Source organism: Pleurodeles waltl, chromosome 11 (genome assembly GCF_031143425.1).
Source record: "Pleurodeles waltl isolate 20211129_DDA chromosome 11, aPleWal1.hap1.20221129, whole genome shotgun sequence".
Lineage (NCBI taxonomy): Eukaryota > Metazoa > Chordata > Amphibia > Caudata > Salamandridae > Pleurodeles > Pleurodeles waltl.
In genome coordinates this window covers 681,561,879-681,583,263 of record NC_090450.1, presented here as the reverse complement: position 1 = coordinate 681,583,263, position 21,385 = coordinate 681,561,879, and the positions used below count along the sequence as shown (strand labels likewise).

General features: G+C 41.4%; 1 protein-coding gene across 11 annotated transcripts in view; it reads left to right on the top strand.

Moving 5' to 3' along the window:
- Positions 1 to 21,385, top strand: part of AAK1 (AP2 associated kinase 1) — a 244,600-nt gene that overhangs the window by 129,156 nt on the left and 94,059 nt on the right. For 6 of the 11 annotated variants that reach the window (XM_069214194.1, XM_069214192.1, XM_069214190.1 and 3 more), the window contains exons 17-18: positions 13,616 to 13,714; positions 15,223 to 15,324. The exons of 2 other annotated variants lie outside the window; for them this stretch is intronic. In XM_069214194.1, the coding sequence (XP_069070295.1) occupies positions 13,616 to 13,714; positions 15,223 to 15,324 (201 nt within the window). The remainder of the gene's footprint in view (positions 1 to 13,615; positions 13,715 to 15,222; positions 15,325 to 21,385) is intronic. 3 more of the 11 variants (XM_069214195.1, XM_069214191.1, XM_069214200.1) reach the window with 1 other exon arrangement.

Here is a 21,385-nt window from a genome sequence, read left to right as displayed (position 1 = left end):
TTGGTGGGTAAAAGTGATCTAATTTTTGCAGCGTTTTTACCTAGAATTGAATACCTCCGGTACTCAGAGCTCTCGCGCACCTCTGAACAAAAGTGTTTTTGAAAAGAAAGTATTCCACTAGTTCAATCCGATACTCATCACCTGGAAATATAGTGAACACCATTTAGCTTATTAGGGTTACTCATCATCTCCACGTCCTCATCATCTCCTCACTTCACATTCATGTTCATTCCAATACACCCATATCATTAGCATCCTGACTTTCTATACAGGAAACAAACTGCCTCTACTAGGGGATATTGGTCTTGTTAAGTTATGTTGCGCACATTTGTGTAGAGGTCATTTTCATGGCATGGTAGCACATTCTGTAACTGGTTGCCCTTTCATTCGGAATTGGGAAAACATCAATTGATTGTGTTTGATGCTTGCCGATTGTGTGAGAGTAGTCAAGAGTATGTTCAGTGTTTATTTTAGAAGTGATCTGATTAGTATGAAGATAAAGTGTATTAGACTTTGGGAGATCTTTGTGAAACTTAATTGTAATGGTGGGTGCGCTAACTGCCTTTTCTACATTGGGTGATTGATTAGCCATTGTTCGGCCAGATTAAGGTGGTTTCTACCTACAAATCACAATCCCGGTAGGTCATTACGATGTGATGTTGTGTGCATGAACTGACTGCCTGGTTATGCTGGATTTATTCAAGTGATTGTAGGTTTATCTTATTGTGGCTTGTGACAGTGCTGTTGATGGCAGTGCTTTCACCAATTGTATGGCAGTGTCATCATCTTGTGCACATGGTCTGTAAGGATTGTTTCTAATGTCTGTACGTATGACCATTTAAGGTATATTTAGAAATTATGGTGGTTAATAATATTGTGGAGAGGGGAGGGCTGTTGGGAATTAATAAGGCCTGATTATTTGGCATTAAACCTGTGTGGTAAATGTACTGAACTGATTGTAAGACTGTGTGGTGTGGCTTAGGCTACACTGAGTGTGCATCCCCCTGAGAACTTCTGCATTCTATCCCTGTCACCTCCTTTTCCCTTACCTGGGCAAGAGTTATGATGAGCAATCACTCTCCCACCTTGTCCCACTCACAGCTGTGCATTTCACATCTCTGTGAATGGAAATCATTCTTTTACTTTGCCCCAACTGGGTGTCATTTATACCTCCATCATGCCCCACTCAAACTATTTCTCATGTGTACCCTCCACCCAAAGGTTCTTGTGATCTCTAACCTAATTTCCAACTCCTTTCATCACAGGAAATGAGTACAAGGAGTCTGGGTTAGAGGATTGTGGAAAAGTTGGGATACCTTGGTGTGGATTGGGACTCCGATTACCCACCAGGCAACACATGCTTGGGCCTTAGGGAAGGAGGGTAAGGGGGTAGGGAGAGAGGGAAGGAATTAATTATATTGCTGCAGAGTGATATCAGCATAGCATTATCGTGCTGTGTTATTGAGGAGGCAGCAATTGGCCAAGTAGATGTTCTGGAACTCTGTTGTGCACATGATAGTACCAGGTGTTCTGCCCATAAAGATGGGTAAGGGATGTCATACTTTTCCCTGGGAGACTAGCCATGCCCTCTGTAAAAGTGTCGAGCCAGAGATTACATACATCAGAAAGCCCTTCTGTGTATTGGAGGTGGGGAGGCTCTGCATCAAACTAGTCCGTAGATGGTGCTACCTGGGCCAAGTCTAGGCCCGTCTTCGTCCATCATTGCCTGGAAGGGGCTGGGCCATCCTCTTGATTCTTGTGTGCAGGCAGAACCCTTTGTATTTCCTTTATCACAATGTCGTTTTTATTTACTGCTCAGAAAAATGGGGAAATGCAACGCTACATCCACTCAGCCCCAGCCCCCTCCTTCGAGAGGTTCCACCAAAGATGGGTCCTAGTAAAAGAAGTTGAGCTTCCAGAGTGTTGACTCTCCTTGACAGAGGAAACTCTCACTTCCCTGCCTGTATTTTTATCCCAGAACAATTCCTCACCTATCATTTAGCTGCTGGAACCACCCAAGTCACCAGGTATTCCCCCCCAGCCAGATCTGTGGCAGTTTGAGATGGCAAACGTAGCATGTGGAATCTCACAGGAAATCTTCCAATCTCCAGGGATGAGGCCACCAGCAAAGCGCAGGAGGAAACCCATCAAGGCAAGGGAAAGGTGACTATTGTCAGTACTGAGACCCAGACAAAGTGGTTGACAGTGGATTAATCAGCTATGTTCATGAACTTGATGAACTATTTAGCACTAAGCTTAATTCCTTTCCAGATGATCTAAATTCAACTCCCACAATAACAGGATGACAGCCAGTGGCGTAATGAAACTTGAGGGTGGTCTCTTGCAAAGTACACAGAGGGGCCTCTCTCCAAGCTCACTCAGAAGCTTTCAAGCCAGGGTACTAACCTGAAGGGGTCCCCGGGGGCTGCGGGGGCCTTCGTTACGCCACTGTGAACACAGACTGAGAATTATTTGAACGCAGTGTTGCAAGGTCTACTGGACTTGCCCACGGGGAGCCAAAAGAACTTGTACATTTGGCCTCTAGAAATTGTAGTAATGCTAATGCAGGAGATTGTATTTTACCTGCTAACTCTTCATGCCCTCAAAAGAGATGTGGTGTGGAGACATGCCGGAAGCGAGGAAGCGTTGCCTTGATGAGGGAGGGTATTGCCTCGGGCACTGACCGAACCCTCGAAACAGTTGCTGGGGTGCCTCAAATATGGCTGAAGGGGGAACCAACTTTACACCTGCCACCCTCCCCCTGTACATACATGGTTCTATTAGCTAACGTCTCAGTATTGGCACCAGGGACAGTGGACGCTATAGAGCACCTGAAAAATAAGGTTACCCATTGGCAATGTTTGTATTATTTCCAGTTCATCTAATGGTATTATACTTTTTTGTAGAGCTAGATGGGTGGTCTCCCGCTTATGATGCTTCAAAAGTGATTGTGCTATTGTTCATGGAATGGTGGAATTATATGTAGCATTATGATCTTGTCCTGCTACAGAAGGCTTGGGGTGATGAAGGTTTTTTGATGGCTTTGTCAGCTACACGCAGTAATCCCTGGTTTAAGGTCACCTCAGATTGTGTGATTACCCCTATAAGACACTGGTAGCAAGCTATACCAAGCTTTTCATTTGACCCGGGCTTTGAATTTTGGGTTATTTATAGTCCGTGTTTACAACAATGACTTTTCTGCTCATGCCAATACCAACTTTAGTTCTCTGTTTTTCTTTCAGTGATACTTTTTGTAAAAGCCCTCTTCTTAAGGGAGTTACTTTTAATCTGCCCTTAGCTTGAGATTTTAATGCCAAGCTGGGCTATGCCTCGTATTTATTGGGAGTAACCCCAATGATGTGACCAACTCCTTACATCTTTGCCAGAATTGAGATGCTAGGGACTCTGCTTCTCCTTTGTTAGCCAATCATGATCTATGTAATGCCTTTGAGCTCTTGGGTCCTAGTGCTCCTAAGTTAGCTACCTTTACTGGCAGGGGCCAATGTTCCATAATAGATTGTGTTTTGCAGCATGAATCCTTTTTCTGGATTCACATCCTATCATCATTCTACCATCTAGTGGTTGCGTCCGGAAACCTTGTGTTCTAGTCTTTTTTTTTTTCCCCACTCTTGGGCTTTGTCGACCCTCATTTGGTGATAAGTCTGTCCTCTGTGTGACGTCATATGGGGCCCCTGAAGTTCCTGTGTGTGTGGTCACCTTATTTAGATTCTTTTTTCAGCCTTTAGGTCTGACAGGACGATGGAGAAGCCCTGAAAAACTTAGGATTTTTCTAATGTTTTGGAAGAACATCAAAGAAAATCAAAGAGGTCATTGAGCGAGATTAAAGGAAACCAACAAATGAGAGGGGAAACATCCTCGGCCCCACCGTGTGACATCGCTGGCAAACTTCACCGTCGACGGATAATAAAGAGAAAAGAGACAAATAAGGGTCATGGAAATGTTACATTTTGTCTCAACTGCCACCACAAATTAGCCAAGAGACCCCACAAAGTCTGCAACCTTTGCCTTCCAGGGAGACCACAGGTGTGAGGCCTGCACCACATTCCTCCTGAAGACCTTAAAGGTATGATGCAGGCAGACTCGAGCACTACACCACGGCAGTGACTCAGAAGCAGGAATCACTCTAACACCTAGGCCTTTTGAGTGATGAGGAGGAGAACGTGGAGGAGGCAGAGTCAGCGAGAGGGGGAGACTCTGACATCGAGGTCTTTCCGCCCGAGGTGGAAAAGACTGAGCCTCACGAAAAGGGGGCAAAGAATGCTGATAGAAAAAAGGTAAAGCCACCGAAAGGCATGGACTCTTAAGTCCACAGAACATAAATGTCCAAAAGCAGCCTCAGCGGAGAAACCAACGGGGAGAGAAGGTCAGCCAAAACCAAGAGCCACTCGAATCCTGACCAAAGGATATCAAAGGCTTAAAGGCACCTCTGAAAGCCCTTGCTCAAGAGCGAAGGAAAGAGAAGGCGATAGCATCGGAGATGGGGAAGCCATCTACGCTGAAAAGAAAGACCTGCCGGAGGCCGAAACAGACCAAAAGGCACAAGAGCTCGAAAGAAAGAAAAGGAAGCTTGAAGCTGAAATGGCCGCTCTCATCGAGAGAAAAAAGGAATTTGATGATTCCTTGAAAGAATTACGTATTCCCTCATGGCCCTCAACAACTACAGAGGCTGATGATGATCAGTCTGCTTAGAAGGCACTGTCGAACCAGGAGTCCCATGATGAAGAACAGGAAGAGTTCTTTAAAATCAGAGAGGCAGAATATGTACATTTCGACAACTCAAGCCATTTTGAGGAAACATGGCAGGACCTCAATGCCGAACCACCCTTCGAGGCCATTTCCCCAATGACCTGTCCATGTACAACAGCTAGTAATGAGAGTTGCTGAAACCTATGGAGTACAACTTGAAGAGGAGAAGGAGGGCACATGCTTCCTTCTAGAGACCCTGTTGCCATCCCAAAAGGGGAATCTATATCCCATGCTGCCTAGCATCGTGGATTAAGGTAAGGTGGCCTTCAGGGAGCCAGCCACTCAAAGAACAGGCACACCCAGAGTGGAAAAGAAATATAAACATTTCACTCAGCACTCAAAAATACATTAAGGGTACTATCACTGCAGATTCAATTATTGTCACCACTGTTAGAAACAATGCTCCCACCTCCACGGGACTACCACCTGAGAAGGAAAGTAAGAGCTTGGACTTGGTGGGCAGGTAGATGGAAAGGGAAGCTGTCACACAATGGAGGATGGCTAACTCCAGCGCCCTCATGAATCGTTATGAGCACCAACAGGAGCCGGAGATTGAAAGCCTCATGCAGCAACTCCTAGAGGAATACAGAAATAGGGCCAAGGCAGTCATACATGCAGGGACGGGCACATGGCTAAAGTCAGTGCTATATGCGGCAGACACAGCCAGCAGACAAATGTGCACAGGAACCACCTGAGAAGACACACCTGGCTTAGGATTTCAGGTTTCAAGCTAGAGGTACAGGCATCTATAATAAACATGGCCTTCACAGGAGATGTCCTTTTTGGACAGATGTAGACGATACCCTGCAGCAGATAAAGAAAGACAACGCAAGAGCAATGAGAGCACTGCAATTCAGGGGCACACACAAGAGAGGCATCCCCAACAGAAGCCCCTCTGGTAGGGTTCCCTTTATTACAGGGCAAACAAACAAAAATGATGGACGGAATGTGGAACCAATCAAACATTCACCCCCCAGTCACAGATCAGGGTTTACTCCATCAATTATTTTTGCTCACCATGCCAACCCAGTTTGGACACAGCCATATGTAAATCAGTCTTGACCCTGTTCCCCATGGGAACAGTCCAGCCCGAACTGCCAGGCCGGAAACCTGCGTCCTGGGACTAGTTTCAGGGTGTCACCCTTCGTCAGCCAGGCTAGCTTGAATTCAGTGGCATAGTGAGCTAGGGACCCACATCTGGGCATACCAGGTGCACTTATGGTGATAAAAGCAAACAAAAATTACAAGTCAGCAGCAACACCAACAACAGAGTTCTTCACACCAAGCCACACAACCTCCTGCATACTAACAGTGGCTGCACCCAGCAAGGCGGCCCTTTCAGGGAAGGGCGAAAGGAAGGGGACAACCACCTTAGGGTGCTGGGGCATCAAACAAATGACTCGGTCAACAAAAGCACTCCACACAACACCAGTTGGGGGCAGAATCCAGGAGTTTCTCCTGGAGTGGAGAAACATAACAACAGACAAGTGGATCCTAAATATAATCCATCACGGATGCTGCATAGAATTAATCAAAATACCTCCAAAGGTGAAGGCCTTTAAAGGAGAGGAACTAGTACAACTCATAACAGAAGTAAAGAATTTAGTCTTAAAAAGAGCCACTGAACACATGCCAAAGCAGGAGGAAACATGGGGACCTACTCACCATACTTTCTGGTTCCAAAGCAAGATTTTACCTTAAGACCAATCTTGGACCTCCGGTTTATAAATAAATTCATTTAAACACAGCACTTCAAGATGACAACATTAAAAGAACAAATACCATTGCTGCAAGAAGGAGATTACATGGCCACCTTAGATCTAAAGGATGCATATTTACATATTTCTATGAGCTAAAATCAAAATAAATATCTACAGTTTGTACTAGACTAAAGACATTATCATTTTACAGTATTGCCCTTCAGCATAAACTCTGCACCTAGAGTCCTCACCACAGTCCTCTCTACAGTAGTGGCACACTTATGAAGACAGGGAATCCATGTCTACTCATACCTGGATGACTGGCTGGTAAAAAGCGAAATCAAATGACAAGTGCAAGAAAGACATACAAACGGTCATGCACAAATTACAACTCCTGGGAATCACAATAAATGAGAAGAAGTCATCACCTCAGCTGGAGCTAAATAAAAGGTGTTTCCAGTAGCCACACTTAACTCCAAGAGAGCAAGGGCCTATCCTGTTCAGAAGAGAATAGAGGCCATTGAGAAACAAACTCACCTGTATCAGAGGGTCAGTCTCTGACAGTGAGGACTGTCATGGAACTCATGGGAATGATGGCATTCCTCATCCCATTGATGCCATACGCAAGACTGCACATGTGCACCATCCAGGAATGGATCTGCAACAAATGGTCACAAGCCACAAGTAGCTGGGAGGATCTAGTGGTTGTCACAGCAAAAGGTCAGTGGGGGATACAATGTGGAATCCAGCAAACCTAAGCATAAAGAGATCATGTAAGACCCCAGTCCCACTGTGACCGTAACGACGGAGGCATGCATCCCACAGAGATTGGGCAGTTAACACAGTCCCCTGAAGATAAACAATCTATGAATCGACGCAGATGTGGTGAAGCACATCAGTTACCTGGTGATGGAAAGAGTCTTCCTAGCCGTAAGGGCTTCCAGGCACATTTGAGTGGAAAAACAGTTTTGATACAAATGGACAATACAACTACCCTGTTCTACCTCAGCAAATAAGGGGGGGGCAAGATCCTTTACCCTATCAAAGCTAGCCCAAGATATTTTGTACTTGACAATACAACCGCAAATACCTCTACAAACAATTCACCTACCAGGAAACCTCAACACATAGCCAGACTCTAAGCAGGCAAGAAACCTTCTTGCACATGTGAGCTAAAACATTGTCATCCAAAGGACCTTCAATATTTCGGGCACACCAAGCATAGACTTGTTTGTCACAGCAACAAACGCAAAATGCCAACACTTGACCTCCAGGTTTTCTCACTCCCAGTCAAGAGGGAATGCCCTGTCAAGAAACTGGTCAGGGAAATTTGCTTACACTTTTCCTCCAATTCCCCTGATCCCCAGGGTCCTGGAGAAAACCAAGCAATTGAGGACCAAACTCATCCTCGTAGCTCCCCAATGAGCAAGACGGACGTGGTGTTCAGATCTACAGGAAATGTCCAGGGGACAACTGATCACATTGAGGCCAATAAAGGACCTATTGACAATACAGCATGGAGAAGTATATCACCCAGAGCCAGCCCACCCCCACCCCCCTGCCAAGCACAATGGAAATCCTGAGGCAAACAAGGAAACCAAGCACACCAAAATGCTAACAGACAAATGGAAAAGATACATTCATTGGTGCACAAGCAGCAATAGAATGGACTCAAGAACACAACCGGACACAGCGTTTATATACCTTACCCACCTTGTGGACTTTGGTCTCACCTATGCATCACTGAAAGTACACTTAGCAGCTAAGGTGGCCTAAACTGGAGGCACATCAGGAACCAGCCTTTTTTTTTACATCCACAATAGTAAAGAGATTCTTAGGATTTAAAAGGGTGGCACCACCAAGATCTGCTCCAACACCTTTATGGAGTCTGTACAGTGTTAACACAGCTAATGTTAGATCCATTTGAGCACATGCACAAATCTGATCTAAAGTTACTCACTCTCAAAATGGCCTTTCTAATAGCAATCAACTCATCACGCAGGGTCAGCGAATTACAAGCACTGACTGTCCAAGAGCCGTACCTGCAGATCCACAAGGACAAGGTGGTCCTTAGAACTAACCCACACTTCCTACCAAAGGTAGTGACAGTTCCACGTCAACCTAAGCATTCTCTTACCAGCTTTTTTTCATAAACCATAGACCCAAGCGAAAAGCCCTATGCACCCTGGACATTTGAAGAGCTTTAATGTACTATCTGCAAGAAACTAAAACAGTTCACAAGGGAAACCAACTTTTCATATAATTTGCCCAGGCAAGCAAGGGATCACCAGTGTCTAAGGCAGTGGTCTCCAAACGTTTTAATGCCGCGCCCCCCCCCAGTTGAAAAATAAAAATCATTGGGCCCCCCCCCTTCAGAATTTTTCGCAAATATTTTATAAAGATGGCAATGTTTAAATATGTCTAGATGTATTTAAACATTGCAGTTAAGTACTGTTGACATTTTAAATAACTTGTTTCTGCTTAAAACAAAACACTATTATCTGTGAAATGCTTCTTTTGGCCAGAGCCTTGCGCCCCCTGCACCCCACACCCCTCCCCCCCGGGAACACTTGAGGCCTCCAGTTTGAAGACCCCTGTTCTAAGGTAACTATCGCTAGATGGATTGTTGACTCCATCCAAACCTGCTACACAAAAGCTGGAAAGCAATTAGCAATGCGACCCAAATTGCACTCAACCAGAAAGAAGGGCGCAACGTTAGCATTCCTGCCAAACATGCCCATTGAGGAAATATGGGCTGCAGCAACCTGGGCAAACCCACACACTTTCACAAAACACTACTGTGTTGCCATCCAGATGTACAAAGAAGCACAAGTGGATTAGAAGGTACTACGACACCTATTTACCAACTCATCCTCATTTCATCCCACACAACCCAAGAAAGGGGATACCGCTTTATAATCTAATGCACAACATGTGGATCCAAGAAAGGCTTCATGCTGCTAAGCGAAATGGTTTCTTACCTGTAGGAGTAGTTTTGCAGCTTGAAGAGTTTTCTGGATTCACATGCGACCCACCCACTTCCCCAGAAATGGGATAATGGAATAAGAAGCAAACAGGTGGGAAGGGGAAAAAAGGAAAATAAAAAATCTGTAGATGGTGACCACACACAGGAACTTCTGTGGTGCTGTCTGATGTCACACAGAGGACGAATTTAGCACCAAATGGTGGTCGATAATGCCCAAGAGCTGGGGGGAGGGGGGGGACCAGAACACAACATTTCTGGACCCAAACACTAGATGGCGGAATGATGCACAGAAGTTGAATCCAGAAAACTCTTCAAACTGCAAAGCAACTAAAAGTAAGAAACCATTTCGTTTTTGTTATAAGTAATCTATATAATTTGATTCTTGATGGGACTGTTATTTCCTGCATTTTTAGTGACTATAATTCCCTCACCTTTTCGCTTAGTCTCCCGAAGAAAGTAAAGCGGGGAGTAATGGTGGGTCACTCTTTATTACAATTGAGCAGACTGACCTGGAAAAATGCTAATATACCACAATGTTTTTATTTATTTTTTGTAGACTTGTAGCAAGCAGCTTGAATACTATTTTAACCTGACTCTCTGGTGATGTAGGTGGCACGACTAAAGTTGCTTCTTTCTTGTCTTTGGGAGATGCTTCAAAGAAGATTTGTACAAGAAAAGCATGGCCAGTTGAGTCTAGTGTTGCCCCATGGTTTAACAAAGGATGTGGACAGGCTAGCAGAAAGTTGCAGTATGCCTTAAACAAATCCCCAAGGAACAGGGGTGACATTGCAACTTGCAGGAAGGAGCACAAACAGTCTCTTGCAATAAGGAAAGCTGAGGTGAGGACTGAGTGCTGGGAAAGCTTGACCCATGCCTATATGACTAAAGATACTAGGACGTTTTAGAATATTTTAAATAACCATTCTCTGCCCAAAAGTCAGCATTAAATTGTAACATTGCCTCAAAAGCATGTGTGGCTCACTTCCGTAGCATATATTGTTTAGGGAATAGCGTGTCAGTAGGGTCTGATCCCAACCCACCCCGGTTTCCCCTTAATGTTTTCTTCTCCTTGGAAGAGGTAAGAACTGCCATTGTGATAAGTCCACCCAATAAAGCACCTGTCCTAGGCAGCGTTTCTTTGGGCTTTTATGAGGGCTATTTTGAATTCTGGGCATCCCTTCTCACTAATTTGTTTAACCACTCTTGTATGGTTGGTTTTCCTAAATCCTGGAAGACATTGATTATTGTGCCGGTGTTTAAAAATGGGAACCTGAAGGACCCGTCCTGCCACCATCCAGTTTGTTTGTTATACTCCTTGGTTAAAATTGTGGAACTAATTATTTTGAATAGATTGGTAACTTGGATCTCTGACATTAACATCCTGCCTGAGGTGCAGTGTGGTTTTTGGTCAGGACTTGAGACGATAGAACAATGTCTTAACCTGCATCTTCTTGTTAGCAAGTACAAATTGGCCAGGTGCAGTTCTATTCATCTAGCCTTTATGGACCTCGCTAGTGCATTTGACAGTGCGAATAGATCAAAGCTTTTGGAACTGCAGTCCTACATGGGGTTTGAGGACGGGCTGGTGCACTTCCTGTGAGTGCTGCATTCTGATCTTTCTGCCTCGTAAGGTTTGGGGAAAATGGAGAGTGCACTGACTACTTCAGACTAAAACGCGGAGTCCATCAGGATTGTGTCCTGGTTGCTTTTCTTTTCTTATTGTAGATCAACAAACTAGAAATCATCCTTCTGGAAGTTGGGAAGGATGTGTCAGTACTGGAGAAGTGGTGCCTGCGTTTCTTTATGCTGATAAGTCCATTTTGCTAGCAAGACCTCCAATCGGCCTAAGACCCTTGTAGATGTGTTTGTGGGTTTTATGGAGAGCTTGAACTTAGATTCCAACAGGTCTAAAAGTTTTTTGTACTGTTGTGTGGACCAAAAACATGACAACTCACACTCTCACTATTAAAGGAAAGCACATGGAAAGACTTAACTTCTTCCCATATTTGAGTGTAGCATTTGAGAAAAACAATACTTGGGCTACTTGTCGAGTAGGAGTGTTTGTTTCTCAGAGGCTGTTGGCTCCATCTTTAGTTTCTCTTTTAGGAAAGGGAATAATCCCATTTGCCTGCTTTTTGAGATTTACAAGCGTAGGTGTATTCCTGTTCTCATGTACGGTATCTGGGGCTATTGTAATGTTACAAAACTGTAAACTAAAAAAAAAATAGGTTGCTTATAACAATTTTGGGGGTCCCTCCAGGTAGTCACAATTTTATGGTGCATGAAGAATTAGGTCTGTATTATGTAGAGGATTATATTAAATTTGCGCCTTTGCTTCTTTGGTGCTCTATTTGGAGAAATGTCTAGGCCACGCTTAATAAAGAGATTATTATAGATATATTATGGGTTTTTTAGTACCGCAGTGCTTCCTAGGAAGTCCCGAGGTACTCTACATTTTGTTTTAAATATATAGACATTTATAAATAGTTTTCCCTAATCATTACAGCTTAAATAAAGTGGTAAAAGGTAGGGAAAAAAGCCTACTACTTACCTATATCTAAGGCCCTAACCAATACTGTTGCCTTTAACTGTTGTAAAGGCAATCATTAGCCAATCACATAATGCTCTGTCATCGCTGTATATACCATGGTACTTCTGTGAAATATCACAAAAATTTAAAAACTTCCGCAGCCACGGATCTCACTAAGTTAAAATGCCTTATTACGTTAAATATACTTACCTGGGCTATCCAAATGGATCATTTATACACCATAATCTATGTTCCTGCCAAATTTCATGGTAATCCATTGAGCCATTTTTGCGCTACACGCAGCACAAAAGTTATGATTCCACACTTTTCCCCCATCACTACATGTGCTCCATCTGCACATTCAGTCAAAATTACATATCATTAAATGGAATGGAGCTGTGCATTTCAGCTCCAGCAGCCACACAGTTTTGATGTTAAACACTGTTTTTTCTTTTTTTGCGTCTGGCCCTCATTATTATTGTGGCCTTCAGTGCACTCATAGCAGTCATTCCTTAGTAGTCACTGAGCAGATTCAGTTGCCACTACCTCTCATAGGTATTTCATATATAACACCATTCTAAGGTTGTGATTCTCTTTTGGATGGGAACAGGTTACTTTGGCATAGAAATAAAAAAAGACTACTTGAAGCCCTCGAGCTATAAAATAAAATACTTTCCCAAGATGGCACGTCCTCATCCGGAGTGCCGTCATACACTCAGACCATCTCTCACAATGTGTGCACCTTTATGGGCTGATTCAGGATGCCAGAATGGCACTTTTCAAAATTGTTAAACATAGTCACTAAGACATGAACTCTACATTCTGTTTGTTTATCTCTGTAAATATTTTGTTCACATGTTGTTCCCTGTGAATATTTACTCCCAAATTGAAATGGACTAAGATTATTGTTTTCCTAAACAATTGTAAAGTAATAAACAATAACTTGGAATGTTCCACCGCCGACAAACGACCCTTGAGTGTTGAAATGCATTAAGGCTACGAAAGTTGTTTTTACAAATATGTAGTTGAATAATATATGTGGAAACCATTGATTTGGAGACAAACTACAACGTGTTATCGATTTTGAATCAAACATTAATTGAAACAAAAATTGTTTTTTTATTACAGTGAGAATGATACTACATAGAATATCAATGTAGTGAATTGCATTTAACATTAGAAGGCGGCTGTGCCTGAAGGGATAAGTCTTCATTTTGAAAAATAGAACTATGACCATACTGAGGATCTGAAGCCAGAGGACACACTCACATCGCACACCAAATAGGGTTAATTGAAAGAGAATGATGCACACACATATGAGAAAACGTTTAGGAGTGTACCCTGAAGGATACCTATTATCAGAGTGTACCCTGAAGGATACCTTTTATTTTTCACTTAGTGAACACTTGACCATGTCATCGGAGCTACAGGAGTACATAGGAGCATTTTCGTAGGATTGGGGAGGGGGGGGTCTTATCTTATCTAACACTTTATGTAATCGGTGGTAGCACATCAGGCCCTTTGAAAACATTTAGTGTATCTGCTCTTGCTTTTGTCTTGGTGTTCTGTCTTCATCTTCTTGCTTCTCTTTCTCTTCTGCCCTACTTGTTCCTCCTTTCCCACTATGTGCAGCTGAAAAGGCGAAAGATGCCTCAAGCCCGGATGGCAGCCCCCCACTTGTGAACATGTCAGATGCTTCCTTCCTTGCTCTTCCGCTATCTGACACGCCAGGTAACAAAACACAAAAATATATGATCGTGCCTAGTTTCTGGACATGTATGCTAAAGCTGTAGGGATCTCGGCTTCAGAGAAGCTATGCGGGTGGGATAAGAGCAGTTGTATATCTTACAGTAGGCACCAGTGCTTTGTGAAGGCCGAGCCAAAGTGACCTGTAAGTAAAACTGAGATATTACCATATGTCAAGCCACTACTTTTTATTTGCATGCAAAGCTGAAATCCACTTGATATACAGATGCATAGGCCCCATTCCTGCAGCCTTTGAGTTTAGTTGAAAGCTGAGGTCAGCATCTCGTCCTCCACAAAATAAGTAGTTTGGAAATTATTCTTTAAAAAAAAAATAATAATAATAAAATTTATTGTTTGGTTACTTAAAACCATTACAATCTATAGTAACATGAACAATGTTAAAATTGCAAATCGAATGACTTTCAAATCATTTTACATGTATCGATTATGCTGGCGTGGACAACTGCTCTAGTGGCTAATAAAAGCAAAGTGCGGAATGCAATTTTTATCAGCAGGAATTAGGCAGAAGAGCCTAATGTTCCTCAAATTACTTAAAACCATGACAACCAAATCATCATTGAAACAGCATAACTGAAAAGTGTCAGTGCATTTTAAATAAATCAATAAGGTGGGTACAAGCAAGCGACACCAATTAATACTACCAACAATGTGCGGAGTGCAGTGTAAACAATCGCAGCAGGCTTTTATCGCTGAAAGATAGGTACGGGGATGATTGCTCTCTTTGAGGACTAACACATGAATAGACTTAGTACACTTAGTAATTGCATAAAGCTCAGGGTGCAGTCATAGCGCTTTATACACAGCACAAGAAAATGAAGCTTTCAAGAACAAGCACAGCTGCAAGTGAAAATCAAATAAGTGACACTGATACAGAGAGCAAACAGAGTGCTTAATCCTTAAAGTAGAGACAGTTAAATTACAGGGTTTACCTCTGTATGCTGGAAGTTATTCCATTCTCATCGAAACTCTAGGAGGCTGCCCTCATCCTAGCTGGTGGAGCTACATCAGAGGGCTAAAGCACTTGTTGTGATTCAGGGAAGGGCTATTTAAGGCATCAATGGACCGCTTAATTTGAAAATCACTTCAAACTGTCAAATTAGATTCTTAGACTTGTGCGCCACTTCACAGAATTGGGGTAGGTGGGGTATAAAACGTTTTAATATAAAAAATAAGTCTGCTATGAGGGGTACACAATTAAAACAACGCTACTAAGGAGACACCATTTAAATCTGTACCATTAGAAAAGGAATTAAAATATATCTGGGACTTAAAAGTTGTGCATTTCCTGATGGGATACTCAAACATGTGCTAATCTGCTTTGCCCATCACAACCCATCATGTCCCACAATGCCAGAGGAGAATACTTATTGCTCTTTTCTCCATTATGTTGTCTTTTTTTCCTGCTCTGTTTTTGGCCTGTCCCTTCCTTTTTATCCGTCTTTTCTTTTCTCGCTTCTTGCTGCGCCACTCAGAAAAACTGATCGAGGGTTTGAAATCGCCTGAGCCAACGCTTCTGCGTCCCGATCGCTTGCCCCTGGCTGACCCCTTTGGCAGTGCGGCTGATGCCGATGATGGTAACCTCAGCATGCTTATGACATGTGGGGGGTGTTGTGCTTGATTTCTGTTGCTAGAGAAAACAACACCTGGGGCATCATGTAAACCTAAGAAAAAAATTAGAATAATGAACATTTTGTGAAGAAGCGTGATCATCACAATGTTTTCTTTTGCGTAAGAATGAAGAAAATGTATTAAACATTTGGAACATCTATTTTTACCATTGTAAAATGTGTAGGATTTTTGCAGTCCAAGCTAGGTAAGGTAGGTGAGACTTGTTTTAATGCTTAAAATGCTGATGGTTAAGCTTGTGCTTGTGGTTAGAGAAACAGTAAGGGCTAGTGTGGTCCAGCATTTTCCTGATTGTTTTTTTTTTTTTTTTTTTTTTTTTTTTTATAGTTGCCCATGTAATACAAAATGCATTTACCATCATGATTGCTCTCTAATAATCACTTATTTGTAATGTGGGTTCTAATTTTTTTAATTCTTCATGTTTCATAGAGCCAAATTTTAGGGTGCTGAGTGTTAGATAGGGATTACATCGGTAATAGCTGGGTAAGACTCTAGGAAGGTTTTAATTCCAGAAGTACAGGAACCAATCCAAGGTTTTACTTGCCTGTGAAGAATGTTCCGCTGTGCTTGAGAAGTGATATAAAGTACTGTTTTGTTGGTTGCATGTATGAATAGGATATAGTAACTGCCCTCAAATCATAAATCCATCACTAACCTCAAAATATCCACAACAAATGATATTTTGGAAAATAATTGAATACATTTCTAAATAATATTAAAACATAATACTGGACATTCAGATTAAATCTTGATACAAAAAACTACAGTTGAACCTTTTTTGTTTGTTGGTAAGTGTACAATATTATGTTTTAAATATTAATTTCTAGAAATTAAAAAAGTGATTTGGAAAATATCCTTAGGGTGTACAAGCCATTGTTTGCCGTTTATAATTCCTGGATGTTTATGGCAATGATGTTATCATATTTGATGTACAGACCCCTGGTTCTTAAGACATGTGTGCTTCCCATATATTCACACATAGTTTGTAATTTTCCAATCCTAACCTTGTCTCAGAGAAAGTATATGCTTGCTCTCTGGTTTTTTTTGTGTGTTTTTTTTGTGGTTTTTTTTAAATGCTTCATCACAGTGTTGGGAATCCATGTGAGAAAACTGCTCCAAAATTCTACACAGGCTGAGGCTATCCATCCTGTTCCTTTATATAGTATTGACTGTTGTGGCTTGTATGTGTATCCAAAGTTCTAATCTTTTGCCAGGCATCAAGTTTCTACTTAGTTTACTAGTGTTGATTCATCCATAAAGCCTTATAATTGTTTATACACAATTGTGTCTTCCAAAATCGCCGAAGCATTTCATTATAAGAACACTTGCAATAACTTTTAAACATATGTAAATATTCTGTAAGTATGAGTATTTATAAAATGTGTGTTTGTATGTATAATCATATATGTGTAATAAAATGAGTGGGAACTAACTGAAACTGACCAACCCCACTTTTATTGTGATCTCCAACAGTCCCATAGTTTTTTTCAGTCACTTTAACACTTTAGGTAAAATTCTTCTCACATTGGAAAAAGCGTCTTTATTGCATAAGTTAACTGAAGGCTACCTTTGGGGCTAATTATTCAGTGTGGGCCGCTGCTGGGCTAAGAGGCACAGAAATAACCTTTGTCCTTCAAATATAGCAATTTTAAAAAATCCAGGAGGGCCTTCTCTTCTGCCTGTCCTCAACCCACTCTTGTCTTACCTGTTATCTTACTTGGTCTTCCACTCTACAAAACTATGAATGGTTCTCTTTGAATCATAGGGCCCAGTGCGCCATTCACAATTCAACGACTGGTTTGTCAAGTATTGACCTCTGTGTGCATGTGCTATATAGAACATTTCAGAAAAAAAACCAAAAAGAACATTTCATAACCATAATGTTTTTACTTCCACCATCAAACATAGTCAAATGGTACAATTAAAATACCCATAAAACTAACTTTTACCAGTGCACACCACAGAAGTCACACAACATCACTGCTGACATCATTCATGACCTTACTGTCCTATTTACAACATAATTCTCCCTAGCATTGATTACACCTGCAAGGAGCTTTGACCTTTGTTTTTGAACCTGAACTCTCATTTATGAATCTGCTAGCAGTATCTACAAATAAGGAGCAGTGAGTGATTTTTGGGAAAAGTTGGGGAGGTGTGGTGTGGAAAAGTGAATTATTGGAGCTGCTGAAATTTGTACATTGTACACTAATCGATCTTTCAAACTGAATGCGTCAAATGGAAAGTCAGCGATTTTTGTATTGACATAACACAGACATTCTGCTTTCCCACACCTCAGCTGATGTATTTCAGTGAGGGTGTAAAGATGTACTGTGGCAATTCATCTGGGATGTTGCCCAAAAATGTTCTACGTCTACATTCTGTATCATATGACTGGTGTGGTAAATATAAATCACTACTGCAAAACGCCACAAAATATGACTTGATTTGTGTTTGTTGTAACCATATCGGCCCGATAAAAATGTCCCGAGACTGTGCTGCAGATTTGGTAGGTTTGCTGATAAAGTTTTATCCATCTGTGAGCCCAAATCTATTTCCAGCTGCCTAGCACTTGATAGAACATGTATATCCCTGTGGACAAAAGTACCACTGTAAATACCCAAAGTGGGAAATGGCACAATAGCTGAAACTTATTTCTCTTAAATCACTTATTGTGTGGTGCAAAGCAATCTTGTCACCCTATTCCGATCGTACTAACCATGTAGTGGAAATACGCTCACCCCTTTTCAATTTGCTGTTGTCCTAATTCTTTAATTATTATATTAGTGTTTGTGTTAAGCCATAACTGTTTCCACAACAAATTTGCAACAAATACTTAATTCATTTTGGACCCTGGTCCTTTCTTCATGAGCTATAATATTCATAATCTTCAAAGGAAACATATCTTAATTTTGATCATAAAACTAATACTCAAATCATTTCATTCAACATATTTTATTGTTGTGTGGAAATGAACGCCAAATTAAAAAGTGCTGCCTGAACGGAGGGCCTCCACTGATGCTAGGCAAATGATTGTGTATCGATGCATAGGATCTGCATCCCTTCTAGATGAGCACCCATAAATGCCTAAAGCATTTAAGAAAATAAGTATTACAATTAGAAAGGGGTCCAGTTTTCACCAACGACGTGTTTCACTTAGGCCAAAACATGGTACCAGCTGTAGTCCAAAACACCATTGAGGGACCAGCGATTCTTTGGGATTTTAAGTTGTGGATCTCCGACTACAAGGCTGCAAATCCAGCCTTCCAAATATCTCTGTTCTTAAGCATGCACAAAAAAGGGATCTTTATTAATTAATATTATAAAGACTAATTGATAGAAGTTTGACCTACTTCAGTGAATCATGTTGCCTGCCTGTTAAAGTTCCTATAAAACATGATTTTTTGTATCCCTCTACAACTGTTTCTGTTTTGTCAAGTGCAGCCAGTATTCAAAATAACGTATACTTGTGTTTTTTTTGTGTTTTTTTTGGAAGAATGGCAGTAGTAACTGTGTAGTTTAGGCCATAAAGCAAGTTCTATTATGAAAACCTAGGGCCTGATTCAGAGTTTGACTCCACCACAAACATGGTGGCTGTGCCATCCACCTTATTACAAGTGTATTAGAATGTAATGCATTTGTTATAAGTTGGATGGGATATCCGCTACTTTTATTCAATTCAATTTGTTCTTTTATGTTTTGGAATTCAGCTGAGGTCCACATAAAAACAACATAAAACCATACTTTATTCCTGTCACAACTTGCGCACGTAAACAGCTTGCACACATAAAAATTCATACAAATTATATAAAAAGCTCAACATTAAATATTTTCAGGATACTATCACAAAATACAGTACTCCAATATAGCCTTAGAACCCGCCGTAGCGGGCTCTACCGGCTATTAAAGGCCCGCTCCCCGCGTTAAATGCCCGAGCCGAAGGCGAGGGCATTTAACAAGGGAGAGGGACTTTAATAGCCGGTAGAGCCCGCTACGGCGGGTTCTAAGGCTATTAGAACATTCTGCCACTCAGGGCAGAATGTTCTATTAAAAAAAAAAATGTTCACGGAGCCCGAGGGGATTAAAATCCCCTCGGGCTCCGTGAGGCTTTGTTCACAGCTTTTGCTGTGAACAAAGCGAACATTGGAATGTTGGCGCTGCGGGCTTTTACCGGCCAGTAAAAGCCCGCAGCACTTTTGTTTTCAATGGAGCTACCAACATTCCAATGTTCTAATTAAAGTTCAATCATTCCATATTAGCATTAAATAGTGACATGCAAATAGGCAAATAAAATATTAGAATGACACCTTATTCACTTGAAACAGAAACAACTAATCATGATTCGTACCCAGCAGTTCATAAAAATACATTAGTGCTTCAGAGCAGAAACCGTATAGATTAGAAGGTAAAATATTAGCTTAAGAAACCCATGGTTAAGAATATTGTGAAAACACAGATACTTCGCCAAACCACCTGTATTCTATAGAAGTAACAAAGTTTATTATTATGAAGGAACCGCCCAGTTGCATTATGTTACACAGCGTCTCTAACCCATTTTCCAAGAAAAATAAGCCTCCTTTTCAATGTATGTTGTTGAAATGGATGCAAAAAACATTTTTTTTTTAAATTAAAAATTCTAAAACAGTATAATTCATTAAGAGGATCAAATAAGTCTCGGAGAAACTCAGGTGCAGACAGCACAGAAAGCTGGAGACAAGTAGGCTTTAACCATTTACATCGAAATGAAACAAGCAATGGACAGACAAATAATACATCAGGGCTCGAAAAATCAAAAATGTTACAAGACCTGGAGGTCGAGTAACGTAAATACTCTACTTGACCTAACTGTAATGTACTTGACCTGTAAACGGGTCTCAAATTGTGTGATCCTAGGCAAACAGTTTACAGAGTCGCCTTTTTCTTAATTCTCGCATTTGATTGCACCTTCAAATATGTGAGCTCAGCATTTCTGCAGTACAAAAAACCCCTCTTTTGTTTGATTAAGTAGACTAAAGTTTGCTGCATGCATCACAAGAATCTAGCCCACATACCCATGATGTCTACCCCACATAACCTAGGACTTCTTTTAGTTTAGTAACAACATTGCCATCAGGGCAGGAGTGTTTCTCAGTTTGTTTAAACACTCAATTTTAATAATTATATTACTAAACCATGATGTGGTAACATATTGTCATCTACACACAGTATTTTATGGTCTTTTCCTCGCTCCTCATAAGCGCCACAACCCAACGTCTAACCCCTGCTAGTCCCTGGACATAAACACTTCTTAAACCTATTTCCAGCCTTAAGGATGCCACAGAAACTGCTGTATTAACAGAGAGACTAAGAATTTTACCTTCTAACTGATTCAAAAAACCCCATTTTAAATTATCAATAAATTCCAGGCCGTAAAGGAGAGATGAGGGGATTTTGGCTCGATATACTGATAACTGATGTGCAAAATGCTTACTTCCTGTGGCTGAATATAGAGCCCCAAGACCTCTTGCTTGACCCTCTGCTTTCAATTTATTGGATGAAATATAGGCTACATCGCTAAGATTCCCACAAACAATTTTCCCTAGAAAGGGATATGATTCCACAACTTCCAGTCTTTGCAATCGTAACGACCAATGGAAGTTAGGGAATTTCGTCGTCCTATTCCCTTGAAAGCAAAGAACCTTACTTTTTGAGGCATTAATCTTTAAAAAGTGGGACTCTGAGTATTTTGACGAAAACTGGAGACGATTCTGAAAACCTTTGGGTGTTAAATCAAAGATCATAATGTCATCAGCGTATAGCAGACAACAAACAGAGTACCCACCTATTTGCAGGGGAAAACCCTTGCTCTGAAATATATAAGATAGGGGAAATCTGAAATATATAAGGAAAAAAGCAAGGGTTCCAAAAAGTATTTAGTCTGAAAGACCATTATCACCCCCTAAAAGAACTTTACACCAAGTAGTAGAGTGGAGAGTCTACACCAAGTAGTAGAGTGGAGAGTCTACACCA